The sequence below is a fragment of the Oryzias latipes genome, chromosome 2 (genome assembly GCF_053564925.1).
Source record: "Oryzias latipes strain Hd-rR chromosome 2, Olatipes_Hd-rR_3.1".
NCBI lineage: Eukaryota > Metazoa > Chordata > Actinopteri > Beloniformes > Adrianichthyidae > Oryzias > Oryzias latipes.
The window spans coordinates 15,139,381-15,157,399 of NC_136238.1; the positions used below are offsets into that span (position 1 = coordinate 15,139,381).

Consider the following 18,019-nt stretch of genomic DNA (forward strand, 5'->3'; position numbering starts at 1 on the left):
AGCAATCAACCTGAATTAGCACATTCTGTCGGGGAGAAAATGGCTTTGCGTCGTTATGCAACACTTTATGTCAAAGCTGCTTTTCTCTGCGTCAGAATCAGTGGATTCACATTGACCTCCCAAATGCAGGCCTTGAGGGCCGTTGCACTACATGTTTTCCAACCAATCTGCCATTGAAGCTCCTGATTGGCTAAACACACCTGATCCAGGTAATCAACAGCAGATAAGGCAGGGTTTCTGGAAAACCAGCAGGAGGCTGACCCTCAAGGCCTGGATTTGGGCCCCGCTGGCGTAAACAGCCAGAAAGTTACGGTGTGTCAAAGAGCGTGTGTTATTTAGATGTCGCCGGCAAAATCTACGATGTTGAAGGATTAAGCCGGCTAGCCAAAATGACGGCAAAAAAGAAGGGATACTAGGCTACGTCTACGGTAACCATAGATGCAATGTAATTCTAAAGCGGAGAAATGTGCGACATTTTAAAGTAGCAAAGTGCTTACGCAATCAATGTGAATCAGCTGGTTCAGTGGCTTTGCGCCACACTTGACGTAAAGTAATGTGTTGCATTACTGACATGAAAAGCCTTTGTCCTCCATGTCAGAATCATCTGATGCACATTGATCGCTTAAACGGTTAAAAGATTACGGTGTTAAAAAGCCTGTGGTATTTAGGTGTTGTTGTTAAGTGGGTTTTGGCCAAAAAGAGTATTTTACTAGGTACCATGATTAAAAAGACACTTGCTTGGATCTCAGCATCAAGGGTTTGTACTGGGGCATCTACAACTTATATATAAAATACATATAAAATGATAAAAATAAATAAATAAATAAAATACATATAAAATTATACGTATAAAACTTGGTTAAGTGCAGGATTGGCACATGGGACATCGGGGTTTCATTTCCAGGAGAGATTTGATTTGATTTGAAATGGTTTATTTCAAGCAATCAAGTAGGAATAATACACAAAAACAATACAATCATCAGTTATACATTCATACAATAACTAATCAAACTTAGTATAATTAAACATATTAATAAATATTGCTTGAAAGGGAGTGGAAGGAAGCAAACTTATATAATCCCACCCCTGTTCTACCGTAACCATTTTATTACATGATTTATCAATATCCGGTTCCTGGAAAGCACATGACAAAGATGAATTACTTAAATTATTTTGTAAAAAATAACTTTTAGAAATCAACATGCCAATGAAGTATCCAAAATATATGCAGATTATGTTACTTATAAAAGTCATTGATATGATAAAAAAAAATAATACTATATCAGTAAAATAGACATAACACTGTTTCAGGAATTTTCATAGAAAAATTTGATCAAGTATCAAATGTTAATAATATGAGCGTCATGCAGTGTGGATCCTTGGTCAATCCCCTTTACGCAACAGCCTAACCATGTAGCCACAAGGGGACCCAAGTCCGGGTCTCTCTATGCTGGTCCCCAGCCCAGATAAAATTCAGAGTTGTGCAAGAAGGAGAATCTTGCATAAAAATCTCTGCAAAACCACCTGCACAAATCAGTGGAAGTTGATTCGCTATGGTGACCCCTGACTTTATTACCTTTCTGCCATTCTTGTGTGCCGTGTACTTTCAGTTCCGCCATCAGTGTGAAAGTGTAGAGAAAATCTAAGGGGCCATTTGATTGGCTGAAAGCGAACATTCCTGCTTTGCTGATGAGTTTGATTGACAGATTCACTAGCCAATGATGAAATTAGTCGACCTGCTACGTCAGGGGAGTCTCAAAATTCACCGCGGGTAATACTCTTACAATTGTGGGGAGATTCACATATGAAAGGGGGTTTGTAAAATGCACATTCTGCAGTTTCCTATGATCTGTGATTTCATATTACAAAAAACTATGTTTGTGAAGCATCAATTGTGCATTTCTGAAACATTTATTGTGTTTTTCAGAAACATTGCATGCACATTTGAAAGGAGCAATGATTGTGGATGTGTGAAGCATTTAGTGTGTATGTGTGAAACACGTGTGTGTTTCCAAATGTATATTGCACGTTTGCATACATTTACAGTTGTGAATCAGAGCGTGTGTATTTGTGAAATAGGTTGTGTACATTTCTGATCATTGAGACTGAATTAACTCAATATAAAATCACTGACGGTTCTGGCAGACCTCACAGAAAAGGGGAGAACATGAAGCTATGTTAAGACTAGTTGAAGAAAAAACTAATAATCTTAGCTCAACATAATAGCCTACGTGCACGATAGAACTTCCGGTTAACCTCCGTGTTTCGAGTGCAAGGCCGACAACTTCCTGTTGGTCGTGTTATTGTTGTGGGGAGTTTTGTTGAGTTGCTAGTTTTGAGTAAATAGGAGCGGATTTCGGGTAAAGGACAGGCGTTTGGTATTTCAACGCGTGACAAAGACATCACAACATTGTTGTGTACCCGTGTGCGAATTTGTCAAAGTACAACAGTACTAAAAGCTTTCATAGCTTTCCAGTATAATGTGTCGGTGAGAGCCGAATGGATGGTGAACACGGGGGGAGGACTTCACCCCAAGCAAGACGAGTCGTGTTTCGTTTTTGCAGCAATCGGAAAGAAAAATGCGTCATAAACACGCCGTTCGGAATACTTTGCCCCGTTCAGACTCGAGTCGTTCGGATCAAAATTTCTTTCCGATCGAGATAGGTGGGTTATACCGATCGTTTATCCGATCGTGGAGCATGTAAACCGTCATTCCGATCGTATTTCACTAGTGCTCTGGGTTACGTCATGCATAGACGGTGTTTCGCTGAGAGAAAGCATTGGAGCTCATACGGGGCCGATCAGCTGCTCTGCGGACGCCCCGCGTAAAGCGCCGCTCCACTCTCGCCCCGCTGGCTCCCCCCTCTCTTTCACCCCTTATGAGGGAGATGCAGAGGGATGTGTGTCCACTGACGTCTGGACCCGGCATCAACCGAGCTCTGCGTTTGGGCTCCGGTGCCAGTGGACCGAGTGAACCTCTCTGAGCAGAGCAGCCACATTTATTAATGTGTTTGAGGGGAGGGTGCTTTGTTGCGTGTGCGTTTTGTTGTTTTGTTATGTGTGAGAATTCGGACTGCGAGCCGACCCGCCGATCTGGGTTAGCGGCTGCCGGGCTCGCGAGGACAGAGCAGAGCACACAGTGCGTGTGAGCTTTTCAGAGCAGAAATGCCGCTCACTCCTTAAAAACTGTTCAAAAAAATCACATGGAATTATGTTTCTAGTTGTGCCCCGACAAAATAAAGGCTGATGTTATTCCCAGACATTTACGTGCAGCCAGGATGCAGATTGCAGCATTTCCCGCATGTTTTGTCCTGGATTCTGTGTCCATCAATAGGCTAATGTTGTTAGCCCGTGTTGTTAGCCTCTCCTAACACTGGGTTCTTCTTCCAGCTCCGTACTTCTTCCACAAGAAAAGCACTGACCACAAGGATTAAATATAAAATGATGAGCGGACAGGCACTTCATAATATTCATAACATTAATAAAAGCACGTTTGGAAGATCGCCTCGTATATTACCCAGCTGCTGCATAAATATGTGACAGCAAAGGTTTGTTTACAACGGGACACATTTCCTTCCGGTTTTTTCGACACGATATTTTGCCCATGTAACCACGCACTGGTCGACAATCCTGCAGATGTCGTTCACGTCGATTTTTGGGAGACCTTGTAGACAACGGGTGAAATATGCCATCTTTCGCAATCAAAATCTGCCGTGTCGCTGCTATAGAAGTCGCAAACCGGAAATGGTCGGCCTCACACTCAAGGCGGCGGAAGTAGATCTCCTTAGTTACGTGCACGGAGCCTATTTATCTGAAAGTTATTCGTTGGATAGTGTTAAACTAGTGATCGGGGGTACCTGTAAATTACCAATTTTGTTATCGACTACTTTATCAAAGTATTAGTTACTAATTAATAAATGAGAAGATGAAAGTAGTTGTTTTCTGTAAAAATACTCAAATTTTTTGTGCTCAAATCGCCCCCTGTCAACAAGGTATTTAACTGCTCCTTCAAGTCACATGACCAGAGGGGGCCGCGAGTTGTGTGTGTTACCCTTAGCAACAACAGACCACGAAATGAGTGGATGATTTATGTAATGTTGCACAATAAAGTTGTCACCTGGTCAGTTTTTATTATCCTATTTGTTTCTAAAATGAAAAATAATCTGCTTTAGAAAAAAAAAAATGCAAATAAGAAATGACCAGTAATCGCTTTGTTGATTGATGTTTTAGACTAAAAGTAATCAAATCAAATCTTAGAAATGTGGTATCGCCCAGCACTATTTTGAACAGTCATTTGCCATTACGATGCAACTTCACTTCAATCCGTGTTGCATTCCAGCTGTAAGAAAGTCAAGCAAGCGTGCAGATCCATCAAGTGTTCAGATGTCTAACAGAGTCTCTTATTGACTGAACAGATTCCCCAGGGAGCCGGGAAAATCAATCATGCTTTGATTGGACGCTTACCGCCTGCCACGCCTCTGCGTGTGTCATCTCTCTGTGGCGTGTATTTGAAATACCATTACATATGTGGGGGGATTTTGGAGTCATAAATGAACTGATTTGGTGTTTATAAATTTGGTGAGATTTAAGGAAAGCTTCCAATCTGATGGGAGAGAGTGGATGCGTCCAGCATGACGGGTGATATTTGTGGTCTTGATGTGCATGTCCACCACAGAATGACACGAAACTGCACTCAGACCTAGTTTCGGTTAACAGCCTCCAATGGGACGGTGTGTCCTGCTCTGCTGCCACACAGACATCCCTGCAGCTTTCTTCATAGCCCCCCCCCCCCCCCCCCCCCCCCCTCCTTGCACTCGTTTGCAGACGTTTGTATGTTGGCGTGCATGCACACGCATTACTGGACTGTCCCAAAAGAGGGTGGCTGCGATTCTGGCCGTGTTGCCAGGTGATTTTTATGCGATGTGATTGGTTGTCTCCCTTTGGACTGTCAGGCAGCCTCCAGCTAGCCCGTGACCCAGCTTTAGCGCGCTTCCCTTGGGCTATGTGCACCACTCTGCCCCCGCTCCTCCTTATCAAGCTTGGATCTTTGTCCATAAAGTTAGTCATTTTTTCTGGTGGGATGATCTTTCTTGAGCTATAAACATCAGAAAAAATATTTTAATTTTCATTATCAAAATCAATTCCAGATTTTCTCTGAACAGAAACTGTTAAAGCAATACATTTTTATTTATTTCTAAAAAGTTAACCACTAAATCACTAAAAAGAAAAAAAGTTTATATATGAATGACGGGAACACTAAAAGACAAGCTGTTTCAAATTTTCATTTTTTTTCTATTCTTCAAAAATAATAGCAGCCGTGTGGGTTTCTTAGGACTTTTAGTTTAGGACCTGAATCTAGTGGAGCTTTTTGATTGGGTTTAGGTATCTTAATTTGGAATTTTTATTTACTATGTGTCAGGGTTTTATAGCTAAATTCAACTACCTTGAATTCTGGATTTGGAAGTCGAAACATTGATAAACAGTCCAGTTGATTTATACATTTTTGTAGTTTCTAGAAAATGGTGTTGGGGTTGTGTTTGTGTTTTTGCTAACTGTGGCTTTATTGGTTGTATTTTGCGTTTGCCTGTGTTTTTCTGATTGGTGGATTTTTCAGTAATTGCGGCTGAATTGCCTTAAAACGTTCTATGTGTGTAGCTGTCGCTGAATTGCTCTGTGGACTGTCGTAACTTTTCGACCATTAACGTAATTCCAACTGATTCTGACAATCTGATATACATATGGCCGCAAAGCGTCAGTTTAAAGTAACTGTGTAAGTACATCGTTTTCGTAAAGTGTTTGCTCAGATGCTTTTTTCGGCTTCAGAATCCGTTGGAATTCCGTACATTTTGTAAATGGCTAAAGAGTTACGGTAATTCAAAGAAAACTGACACAGGAGCTAAAGCTTCGGTGTTTGAAGGGTAAATAATATTCCACTTGTTGGGATGTTGGCTGCTTGACGGTGTAGAGGTTAACACTTCTGACTCTCAGCAAGAAGGCACCAGCTCAAATCCCAGCTGGATCCTTTTAATGTGCCTCCACTCCACTAAATCGTCCCTTAGGTCTGAGTTTGAGTGTGTGTGATGTCTCTGTGGTGTGGCGAACTATCAGGGGTTTACCCCGCCTTTGCCCTTAAAGTAGCTGGGATAGGCTCCAGCAACCCCATAGACCATTTTTAACGCAGTTAAAACCGAGAATAAGCAAAATCACGTGCAGATAGTGACGTGAGCTTAACGTTTTTGCACTTCACATGAGTTGCACGTCTCCCTGCTTTCGGTTGACAAAAGCTGAGCTGTTACTTCTCTTCGTTTGCAGAGTCTCCTCTACTTTTTTTTTCTTTTAATTTCCTGAGGTTGACCCAAAGACAGAAGAGCTCATTAGCAAGCACGGCACACTTAAGTTCATTAGCTGCAGACTAATGATCATCAGCGCCCCAGACTTAATGATCACAGCTTATTGATCTGTTTGTGCCTCTGTCCTCACCTGCTTTTGATCATACTGCAAACATGATCAAATAGACTGAATGCACTGTCCTGGTCAGAGGATATCTCAAGGATTTAGTCTTTATAAACACAGAATGTGTGTTTTTTACTTTTATACCCTAGCATGTTGAAAAAAAAACACATTTTAGTTTACTACAAGTTATTAAAGGCAGTTTCTTTTGGGGAGGGGGGGGGTCAAAATTGGCTCAACATAGGCTTTTTTTCCTCCACTCACTGTCAAGACTGTTTGTGCAGTTGCTGTGTCTATGGATTTTCAAAGCCTATTTAACCTACAGTAATGATTATGGGTACTCTCGTGCTGGCAATCACTGATGTAGTCATAATCACAGCAAAGTAGGTCTCGGGGGGGATATAACCAGAGCAGTGACTATCTTGATAAGAGTTTTCTCTCTCTCCGCTTTGATTTCCTCCTCTAGGATGCAAGAATCTATCTGAACGGGGATTGACATTCTTTGTTCAGTCCCATAAAAACCCTCATGCAAAGAGTCTATCATCACTTTACTCTTAAATTTCCAATATATCAAAAGCCCACTCTGGTGAAAATGCAGTTTTAGTGTTTTTAATGTCTTTTTGTTGAATTTTTCAGATGATGGAGGACAAAAATAAAGGAATTTAGGCTCAAAATTGCATTACTGAGTATTTATTCTACGAAATAATGATTTTATTCTTGTAAAATTTGGACTTTGTCCATCTAATTTGTTTCAAACCACGACTTGTATCTCTTTTTTTTGTTTATTCTCGTCCATTTTTAACTTTTTTCCCCAATATATTTTGACTTTATTCTTGTAAATTTTTGCCGTATTTTCACATTTTTCTTGTAAGACTACAACTTTTTAAAAATTATTTTTCAACCAAAATCTTGTAAATATTTGACTTTTATTATACCATTAAGTCTTTTCTTCTCATTAAATAAATAATAATATAAAATTATGACTTTTTTTCTCAAAAAAAACTTTAATCTTATCTTTGACTTTTTCTCATAATTTCATGAATTGATTTAGGACAATTTTTACTTTTTTGTCTTAATATCACAACTTTAATTTTGCAAATATTTGATTTTTTTTCATAATTTGACAAAAGTGTATTCTTGCCATTATTTTTCTTATAATTTTACATCTTTAATATCATAACATGGTGGCGCCTTTACCCCTTTGTATTAAAGGTAGATCTTAAAAAAGTGTCATATATGCAAGTTGAGCTAATGATTTTCCTGCTGTCTGTCTATTTTACAACTAATTATTCTTTAAAAAATACAGTTATTGGAAATAGGGACACTTTTTTTTAATTAAAAAAACCCTTAAAAGTCATTATAGGGTTTTCGTGTCCTTGTTTCTTGTCTTTCTTTTCTCCGGCTCCCTGTCTCACAAAAGCGCCCATTGTTTCTGACAGACTTCCAATTTAGCGGAAATTGAAAGCAGGTGTGGTTGTGGTGTTTCATCTGGGGAGGGTTGGGGGGGGGGGGGGTAGAATTTTCTGCTGCAGACTTTACCTCATGTTCACCTCCTGCAGTCCTGTCATCCAGCATTTTAGCTGTTTTTATGCTCTTTGTGTTACTTTTTCACTCCTCTGAATGACTTATTTTTGCTCCCCCTTGTTGACCTTATCCCTCAACAGACCAGTCACTGTGGCAGAAGGCAACTTTAGGGACGTTTTTATGGAAAAGTGTGAGTTTTTCTGTGTCCAGAAAAGCCTTGGCGTCCTTCTTAAATGTCCTAAGATCTGCATTTCTTTTGCCACTTGGAAAGGCTTATGGGACACAGGGGACCACTGACTGAACAAGCAATAGGGTTGAGTCAAATGACATCACTACGCAAAAACGTTACAGTACATCTAAATTCCAACCCGTCTCACTTTGTGCTTTCAAGTCGTTCTTCCAATCCATGCAGAAAGGCTTCCCTCTCACTGAACCGTAAACGAAACCATGTGTGGCTTTCTACAATGGAGGACGCCTGTTGGTCTTGCATATGGGAATGAAGATCAATGTGGGGATGTTGTGTATATGTATATGAGTGGTTTTGTGTGTATTTGGGATTCAAAACCAGATGTAAGAGCTAAAAGGCAGCTAGCGTTAGCAGAATCTGTGGATGAGGATGCTCTTATTGGGATTAATTTTCTAAAATAAGGTGGGAAATACAGACAACTTTTTCTTGGACAAGTCCTTTTGAGGCTAATGTTGGGATCCAATTTGTTGAGACTCTGCTTGTCTACATTGGAGATGTTGCCAGTGACACCTAAAGTGACAAACCATTTATGCGATCAACGTAAATCACCGGTTTCTGACATGGAGAAAAGCAGCTGCTTTTACGTCCATTGCGTAAATACTTTACTACTATAACGTGTCGCACGGCAGCGCAAAGCTGCTTTTCTCCGCTTCGGAATCTGCTGGAATTCCGTTAATTGTATAAGCAGTTGAAAGATAAAGCATCTGAGTTAAAGGGTTAAGAGAAAAGTTTAGGAAAATCTCAAAAGCTTATGATATAAATAAAGCCTTAATTGCAACCACCCTTAGTGTTGGATATGTGCTGTTTGGTGGGGAAATATGGTCAAACCTTTACGAAGCACTAAGATGGGCTTCAACAAAATGCAAAGTCAAAGACCACAATGTAACCCTGTAGGGGAAAAGGTTTGAACACATTTTTTTCTATGGGCATTCTGCAGGCGACAGGTTGTAATGTACACTTAACAACACATAAGGGTGAATAAAGTGAGACCCAAGCATTTTGTATGAATTTAAAAACGTTTTTTTTAACTCCTTAAAGTCCTACGCCTGCCTTAAAGTCCTGCCTCGCGCGATCAGACGTCGTTACACAAGTTTTTATGTCTGTTTCCGGGCTGTACATGCAAAATTCGCACACGTTGAAAGTTGAACTGGTTGAACTTCTCTGGAGTCCGTAAAGTGTTTAAATGAATTCCAAACTCCGGATTATTATGCAATCAACAATATACTGTAATCTACTTGGGTCCTGTCCAGCAGGGCAGCAGTGGCTCAGGCGGTTGAGCAGGTTGTCCAATGATCGAAGGGTCGGCGGTTCAATCCCCGCTCCCCCAGCCAACTGTCGTTGTGTCTTTGGGCAAGACACTTCACCCTCCTTGCCTCCAGTGTGGCTCCACTGGCATGTGCATGTGTATGAATGATCCCGGTGATGGTCAGAGGGGCCGTAGGCGCGAACTGGCAGCCACGCCTCTGTCAGTCTGCCCCAGGGCAGCTGTGGCTACAACAGTAGCTTACCGTCACCATGTATGAATGAGGAGTGAATGAATAATGGCCACAATGTAAGCAGGTTGAGTGTCTGGAAAATCACAGATAAATCTAATCCATTATTATTAGCAGCTGAGCAAATGAAGCTGAAGGCTTCTTGTGTTGGACAGATTGTACTCTTACTTCTGACATACATGGGGTATATTTGTATAAACCCCTTTTGTATTTAAGGCTAAACTTTATTTATATTAATAATAGTTTTTTTGCAATTCTTTTTTTCAAACATTTAAATTCTTTTCATGTGACTAAAATTGTTAATTTATTTATGTGTGTTCATGGCCAAAAACTACGTTTTTTAGGTATACAAGTCCAATCGCCCCAAAAGATCCTGTTCAAGTTTCTGTCCTCTGTATCAACGTAGAGCAGTAATGGAGCTGTGCATGATGGGTCACCAACCTAAAAGACAGTGGATCCTTTTAGTAAACCCAAAATATGTTCCTGAAAAAACATTTTTCTTAGCTTGTGGTTTATCATTTTTGCCTGCCAGCGCAAATTTACGCATCTACATCTGAGCAGAAGGGCAGAACGGTGCCTTTGAGAGAATTGTACCCCGACTCCCCCCATGTCTTGGCTCTAAGTGGGGTCGCGGTCGTGGCAGCGTAGTGATGCTTTTCATTAGCTAAGTGCAACTGGGAGAGCATCGAGCCTTGATTTACTGGGCCTCCTCTCTGTTTGTCCGGACACGCATGCACTTACAAACGCACTCCTCTTCCTCCATCCTCAGATCCAAGACCGCTCACCCTCTTCGCCCTAACTCATCCTTTTCGACTCTGTCTACATTCATTTCCTTCACTCCGCCTCTTTCTCCGTCTCCATCCATGACCCTTTTTCCCATTTTCTCTTTCTGATCCCTCCTGGGAGTCTTCTAACACGAAACAGAGGACAAACTCATGATTTCTATTTTTTGGGGGGCTTTTTCTGTTGACTGATCTTTTGCATAGCTACTTGGAGTCATGGATGCACTTTCAAGAGCAAAAGAAAATGAAGTCCCCCTTGAAAAATGGGTTCAAACAAGATAAAATCAGTCAAGGATGGTCATAATTGCCATACTTTCCACACTATGAAGCTGACTCAATGATAAGGCATACCATCAATGAATGGTCTATTTCCCAAACTGTATCATGCAGTATATAGGGTACACTGTTCAGGAAGATGCATAAAGCGAGACAAAAAGAGTCATATGATGCATGTTCAAGAACGCGCTAAAACACGCATTTCTGTATGTGAATTTAGCCATGTTTTTTAAACTGAATGACCAAAGAGTGGATTCTTTATCTTGTTCTACTGGTTCCTAGTGTATGTCAGCCACAAACAGTTGGAAGAATCTTGGTGCCAAATGTCAAAGCCATGTAAATCTCGCTAATCTTGCTCAAGGCTTTTTATTTCTCAGCGCCATTCCGATATATATTAAAGACTTGGTGTCATTTAACTCTGGTCAGGCAAATCCAAAGGTCACTACCCAATCTGAGTGCCTCAAGAACGGTTCTAAACGGTCCTAAAAATGTGCATAACTACGTGTAAACACAAGAGTTTTGAACATGGAGGCCCAAAATGAGGATTTACGCACGTTTACATAGACTTTTATTAAAAGTTGTGACTTGAACTTGTGTTGCCAAGAGACAACCACATTAGAAGCGTTAGCCATGTTAGCGTATTACCCATATCTGAAACTCCCCAACCTTGTTATCAATATGTAAAAAACCCATTCCGACACGCTAGCCATGTTAGAGGTTATACCATTATGTTACTGTGACAACACGACCTCCTCCCAACCCTGTTAGTAACAAATAATATACAGACTGACACTGCTAAAACAAGCGTTGCTATGACAACGATAACTCCCAACCTTGTTAGCAACACGTTAAAAAACATGATACCGTTAAAACCAAAGTTACTGTGACTATGCAAACACCCAGCCTTGTTGGTAACACGTTAAAAAACATGACATCATTAAAAGCAACGTTACTGTGACTATACTAACTCTCAACCTTGTTAGTAACATGTAACAAAAGAAAATTACAGTCTGACACCGCTACGTGTTAGCCATATTAAAATATTCACAATCACAGCTAAACTTGTTTGGAACTTGTAATGAAAACAAACTGACATTTTGACAGAGGACCGTATTTCTCAAAATTGCTTTGACATCAGTAAGCATAACCAGAATTAATCCTTACATAAGGCCCACTGTGAATTTAAGTACGCCATCTAGTTTGGAAAATACAGTAGTAAAACAGTAGTAATCAATGATATTTGAATAGATACAGGGGGAAAAATCACTCTGCTCAGATCATTTCTATTATTTTTCCCTCTTTTAATCACCTGATAAAACCGCTTTGATCCCAGAAATGAAATGGCAGCTCTCCAAGAGTCATTTGTCTTCTTGCAGTGTGCTTTGCTTGTATGCTTGTCTTTCTCATTTATGCCATGCATCTCTGTGTGACAGGGCATGTTGACCCCAGTTGCCGTGGCAGCCAGGTAACCATGGCACTTGGCTGTTACACAGCTGGCGGCGCGTGATTGGTTCACCCGGCGGTTTTCTGCCAGGTCATCTTAAACATCAGGGCTGTGGAGTGGCACCGAGGTGCTTTAAATGCTATTTATAAACCAAGCCGAGGCTTCCACTGGAGGAGATGTCTATGAGAGTAACTTGGAAGCTAAATCCAATTAGATATACTCTTATATATGAACAAAAATTCATCTATTTGTGTTAATTTTCATTTAAGATTGGTAAAATGTGCATAAATAAGTCAAAGCTTCCTTATTTGACCAAAAACGCTGCCATCATTTTTTTCATTTGTTTTCCTTCTTCTAATTGTTTTCACCTGCCATTCTTCTATTATAGTCAATTCTTCAATAATCGTCATTAGATCAGATTACATTATTTTAATTAAACTATGTGTAGACAAAAACTGTCTGTCTGAGCTGCCGCCATCAAACTGACAGACAAAAATACATATATCATTTCTGAGATGGATGGCGGGGAATCATTTTCGTTCAAGCTACCTGTTTTAATATGCTGTGCGCGGCTCTGGGCAGCCAAGGTCAGCCATGATTCCTTTCTGGTGTTTCTAGCGGGCGGTGTGTCACAGTGTGACAAAAGCCATTAAGATTTAGGGAGATAAGGAAGGAAAACGCTGAGAAGTATACTTTGGTAAAAGCTTTGAGCCAAATTGACTGCAGCATTAAAAAGACGGACCAGAGTTTGAAAAAGCCACTAGAAAAGTGGCTTAAAGATGAAGCTCCAAAGGTTCATCAACAGTCCTCTTCACAGACGAGGTGATGATTTTGCTGCACATGACTAATCGTCTAAGCTGATCCTTTGTTGACTACCTTTGGGACAAATAACCCAAGCATCCATTTAAATTCCTCTTGTACCCCAGCTGAATTGCAGGCCTTCCTTTTGCTTTTATATATATATCTATATATATATAGATATATATATACACATATATGCTACTTCTTTGTCTTTATTCGACTGTTAACTAGCGCATGCCTGCCACCTACAGTTAGAAGACGCTTGGTGCGAAATGTCAGAGTAGTCAAAATCTCGTGACTTGGGCATGGAATGGATACGGTTTGGTTCACTGGTAACCCCTCTTAAATGGCGGATATGAATTGCTGTCATGTCAGCAGAGTGGCCATTGGTTTATCTTTATTTAAAAAACAAACATAATGGGGCATTGGGAACCCCTGTGGCGGTGATTGCACAGAGCCATTTGGATCAGTGTCCCACTGAGATGAAAGCACAGGGAGCCGCAACACTAGGTGTGTTAGAAAAAATGTTTTTGCCAATATATCCCAATAGTTCCTTTGCCGATACTTGTATTGATTAAAAATGCTGTCAGGATATTTACTTAATTATTTATCATAATTAATTATGAGCGTTATGTTTCCTTTGATCTTTTGTCCATTTTCCACAACCTTGAAAAGACTTTTCCATCTGTCAAACACCCAGAGGTGTATGATGAATGAGATGATGGAAACAAATTCACTTTGATGCAGACTCCTTTCTTTTTCTTTTAATCCAGTAAACCCTATATATTCTATTAATTTTTCGGATGACAACTATTTTTTATTAGGAACTAGCTGTTAGTTTGTTGCGGGTCTGGAATCATAAGCGGTGAGTCTAAGCCCCGCCCCCTCCTCTCCACCTCTTCGTTGTTTTCCCCCGCGTGCAACCCCCCCTCCAGCAAGATGACAGGATAGTAGAGGTGCCCTAACGCAAATTTAATTAAGTTTACATGGAAATAGGTGGTTTTAGTCTAGGGGGAAAAAAAAGGCTTTTTTGGCGCGCTCATGTGTCCCCTACAAGATCGACCATCCCATAACAGACTCTGGTCGACTTTTACAGCTGCAGACACGCCCCCTTCACACGTTCACGCAGCTCTCTTCCTCTTCCTCGCTCGCGCTACCCGACGGCCGCTCCACTCCTCCACTGCTCCTGAGCACACATATTCCCTCCAAATCCTTTATTCCAGTACCCATCACTGGCAGAGATCATAAACGTTCACACTTAAAGTCACGCATTCCTTCTGTTAGATATCTGCATCCTATACACATGACACCAAATGCAGAAACAAAATTAACAGGAAAATCGTCATTAGATTCACCTGCTACACTGAACATGGCTGTTTTAAACATCAGATCTCTTTCAAACAAGTCTTTTATAATTAATGATCTGATTGTTGACCATGATTTGAACTGTTTGTTTTTAACTGAAACCTGGCTTGGTACTTATGTACCAGCTATTCTCTCTGAGGCCTCCCTCTCCACCTAATGTTAATTTTTTTCTTTTCTGTAAGGGAAGGTAAAAGAGGTGGTGGAACAGCATCAATTGCTCAACAAGGCATCAAAACGGAAACCTTTACATTAAATGATCATCCCTTATTTGAACATCATTCCTTCCTGTTCAGCAACCCATCTATTTTAGCAGTGACTGTTTACAGACCACCAAGTCCCAAGAGTTTTTATCCGTTATCGTTCTGACGCACAATAGGATTTTAATAACTGGAGATTTTAATCTTCATGTTGACAAGCTGGACGATCCTTTTGCCTCTGAGTTTTTAAATCTTTTAAAAAATATGGATTTTACCCAGCATGTGGCACAGCCGACTCACAACAGAGGACACACCCTGGACTTCATCACCTTCATCTGCTGGTGTGTCCTCTGTTGTTGACTTGGCTGTGTCAGACCATTATTGTGTATTTTTTAAGGAGACTGGTTTTATCCAGCAAGAGGCCTCAGTGAAAACTGTGAAGAAACAATATATAACTCCTGAAGGGTTATATAAACTGCTCTCTTCAGACAGGTGTCTTTCCTTCTGCCTGTAAGACGGCGGTGGTGAAGCCCCTTCTGAAGAAGAGTAACTTTGATCCGAATATAATGGACAATTACAGACCTGAATCCAACTTACCAATTTTTGGTAAAATTATTGAAAAACCTGTTTTTACTTAATTGCATGATTTTTTTAAATGAACACAATGTTCTTGAAAAATGTCAATCTGGTTTTAGGACAAATCACAGTACTGAGACAGCTCTTGTAAAAACTTTAAATGATCTCAGAAATACTTACGACTCGCAGAAACTTTCTGTTCTGGTGCTGCTGGATCTTAGTGCTGCCGATACGGTAGATCACCATGTTTTGTTAGACAGACTTAGGAGTCGGGTTGGCCACTCAGGAACTGAGGAACTGCTCTTAACTGGTTTCACTCTTATCTCACAGATCGACATTTTTTTGTAAGTATGGATACTCAGTCCTCAAGAATACATGAAATAAGTTGTGGGGTTTCCTTAGGGGTCAGTTTTGGGTCCAAAACATTTTAATGTATATATGTTGGCTCTTGGGGATGTTATCAGGAGACATGGCGTTGACTTTCACAGCTATGCTGATGATACACAGCTTTACATCGCTGTGTCTGCTGATGACCTTGAACCTCTTAGCACTCTTTTAAAATGAATTTTAGATGAAAAGTTGTGGATAGCAGAAAACTTCTTGCAGCTCAACCAGGACAAAACTGAAGTTTTGATCATTGCTCCTGAAAATAAGAGAGAGGGGAATTTTTTACAAACTTAGGAATTTTAAACCTTCTCAATGTGTGAGAAACCTGGGCATACTTTTTGACTCTTAGCTGAGTTTTATGCCTCACATCAGAAACGTTGTGAAACCAGGATTTTATCATCTTAAAAACATTGCCATAATCCGCCCATTCCTCTCTCTTGCCATTACAGAGGTGCTGATTCATGCTTTTATTTTTAGTCGTTTAGATTATTGTAATGCCCTGCTCCCTGGTTAACAAAAAAATGTTGCTTTCAAACTTACATCTTCTACAGAACTCAGCGGCCTGAGTTTTGACAAGGACCAGGGGGCGGGAACACATTACACCCATTTTAAAATCGCAGCATTGGCTCCCTGTGCGTTTCAGAATTGATTTTAAGATTCTTGTGATGGTTTATAAATGTTTTAATGGTCTTGGGCCTTCTTATTTAAATTATGTTATTTTAAAGTATGAGGCCTCTGGCACTGGTCTCTTAGTTGTTCCCAAAGTGAGGACCAAAACACACGGTGAGGCCTCGTTCCCCCATTACGGTCCTCACCTGTGGAACAGCCTGCCGGAGAACCTCAGGGCCGCAGAGTCTGTAGAGGTTTTTGAAAAAAGGCTGAAGACCCACCTTTTTAGACTGGCTTTCACATGACTTTAGTATGACTTCAGTTTATTCTGATGTTTCATAATCCAGTGTTTCCTCTTGGGGATCCATTGTTCTGGGGCACTACCGGCTCCGCCTGTAGGGGGTGCTGTTGCTGCAGTGCTCGTTCTCATTGGGTTGGCTGGGGTCCCGCTCTGTGGTCTAATAGCTGTAGAGTGGGCCCTAGGCTGCTCTGCGTTGGGTGGGCACTGTGGTAATGACCCCCACGGTCGGGCTGGGCCTTGGAATTAATGGATCCCCATTATATCGTTTCCTCACAGCAGTACCAAGCCAGACCTTTTCTTTATGCTGCAGTTCTTCGTTTTTGTCCAGGGTTCTACTGGGGGAACCGGGCGGGTGGAGGGAGGGGTCTCATCTGTGTGTGATTGTCCTGTTTTTTCTGTTTTAAATAATTTTCAGATTTTATCTGCTTTTATGTAAAGCGCTTTGTGTTTTCATCAAAATAAAAGGCCCTATACAAATCAATAAAGTTTGAAGTTTGGAAGGCACCACGACAATCTTAGAACATGATAGTTATTTTACGAAACCACAGAGAGCCGCAGCACAGGTTTGAAAGAGCCGCGTGTGGCTCCGGAGCCGCCGTATGCCGACCCCTGTGCTATACGTTGCGGGTGCTGGGGAGGTTTCCTGGCTAGCACTGCTGCTTCGGTGGGGTTCTTGGTGTGGGGGATGACGGTCCACTGTCCCTCTTTTTTATATCATACCATCATCCACCTCAGCAGAACATAAACCTTTAATTGAGCACAGGTGCCAGCTTACCTGCTCCAATATACGTGATGGAATGAAATGCCTTACATATGATGTTTTGTATGCATAAGTATGTGTGTGTGAACTGTAGTTGTATTGTGTACATGTTGACATGTTGTTATGTGGACATTTTTGAACCCAAAAGGTAGGTGTCTAACATTCGAGTGTGTGTGGACAGGCCCCGCCCCCTTTAAACTAACATTTACACCCGACAGAAATGACTATAAACTTCCAGCTACTTGTTGCTTGCTGCTTTATGATTTTAACCCCCCCCCCCTTCTATAATCATCCACCTCTTTCCTTAACTACCATTTTTTTCTCCCTCTCTTTTTACCCTACCCACCTCCTCTTTAACATCCCTCCGTCTTTTCCTTTTTCTTTTTTTTCCGTCCGGTCCAACAAAAAACGGATGCAAATATAATCAATATAAATAAAGTTCAGCCTAAATTACAAAAGGGGTTTATTCAAATATACTTCTTGTGTGTCAGAAGATTCACAACCCCCTGTTGTAACAGTAAAATGTGTCCAACACAAGAAGCCTTCAGCTTTTATCTATTTGCTCAGCTCAGTTGGACAGGACAAGTTTAAAATATATATATATATATATATATAAAATTAAACAAATAAAAAAGAAGCGCAGAAGTCTTCCGGTTTGTCACAGTGTCTGGGTTTACCAGATAAACCAGCTACGCACTGAGTTTGGTGGGTTTGATTGTGTCACTTATGAATCGGAGTCCCTGACTGGTGTGTGGCAATGCGCAATCAATGGCCACACATTTTGTCTGTGGGGCCCAAAGGGGGTCT

The 18,019-nt window shown here is 40.8% G+C and overlaps 1 protein-coding gene across 19 annotated transcripts in view; it reads left to right on the plus strand.

Moving 5' to 3' along the window:
* tns1a (tensin 1a) overlaps nucleotides 1-18,019 on the plus strand; it is a 119,984-nt gene that overhangs the window by 9,890 nt on the left and 92,075 nt on the right. Inside the window, exon 1 of one of the 19 annotated variants that reach the window (XM_078933319.1) lies at nucleotides 10,838-10,928. The exons of the other annotated variants lie outside the window; for them this stretch is intronic. Coding sequence (XP_078789445.1) covers nucleotides 10,853-10,928 — 76 coding nt within the window. The 5' untranslated portion in view covers nucleotides 10,838-10,852. Of the gene's footprint in view, nucleotides 1-10,837; nucleotides 10,929-18,019 lie in introns of those variants that run through there. 19 annotated transcript variants of the gene reach the window in all.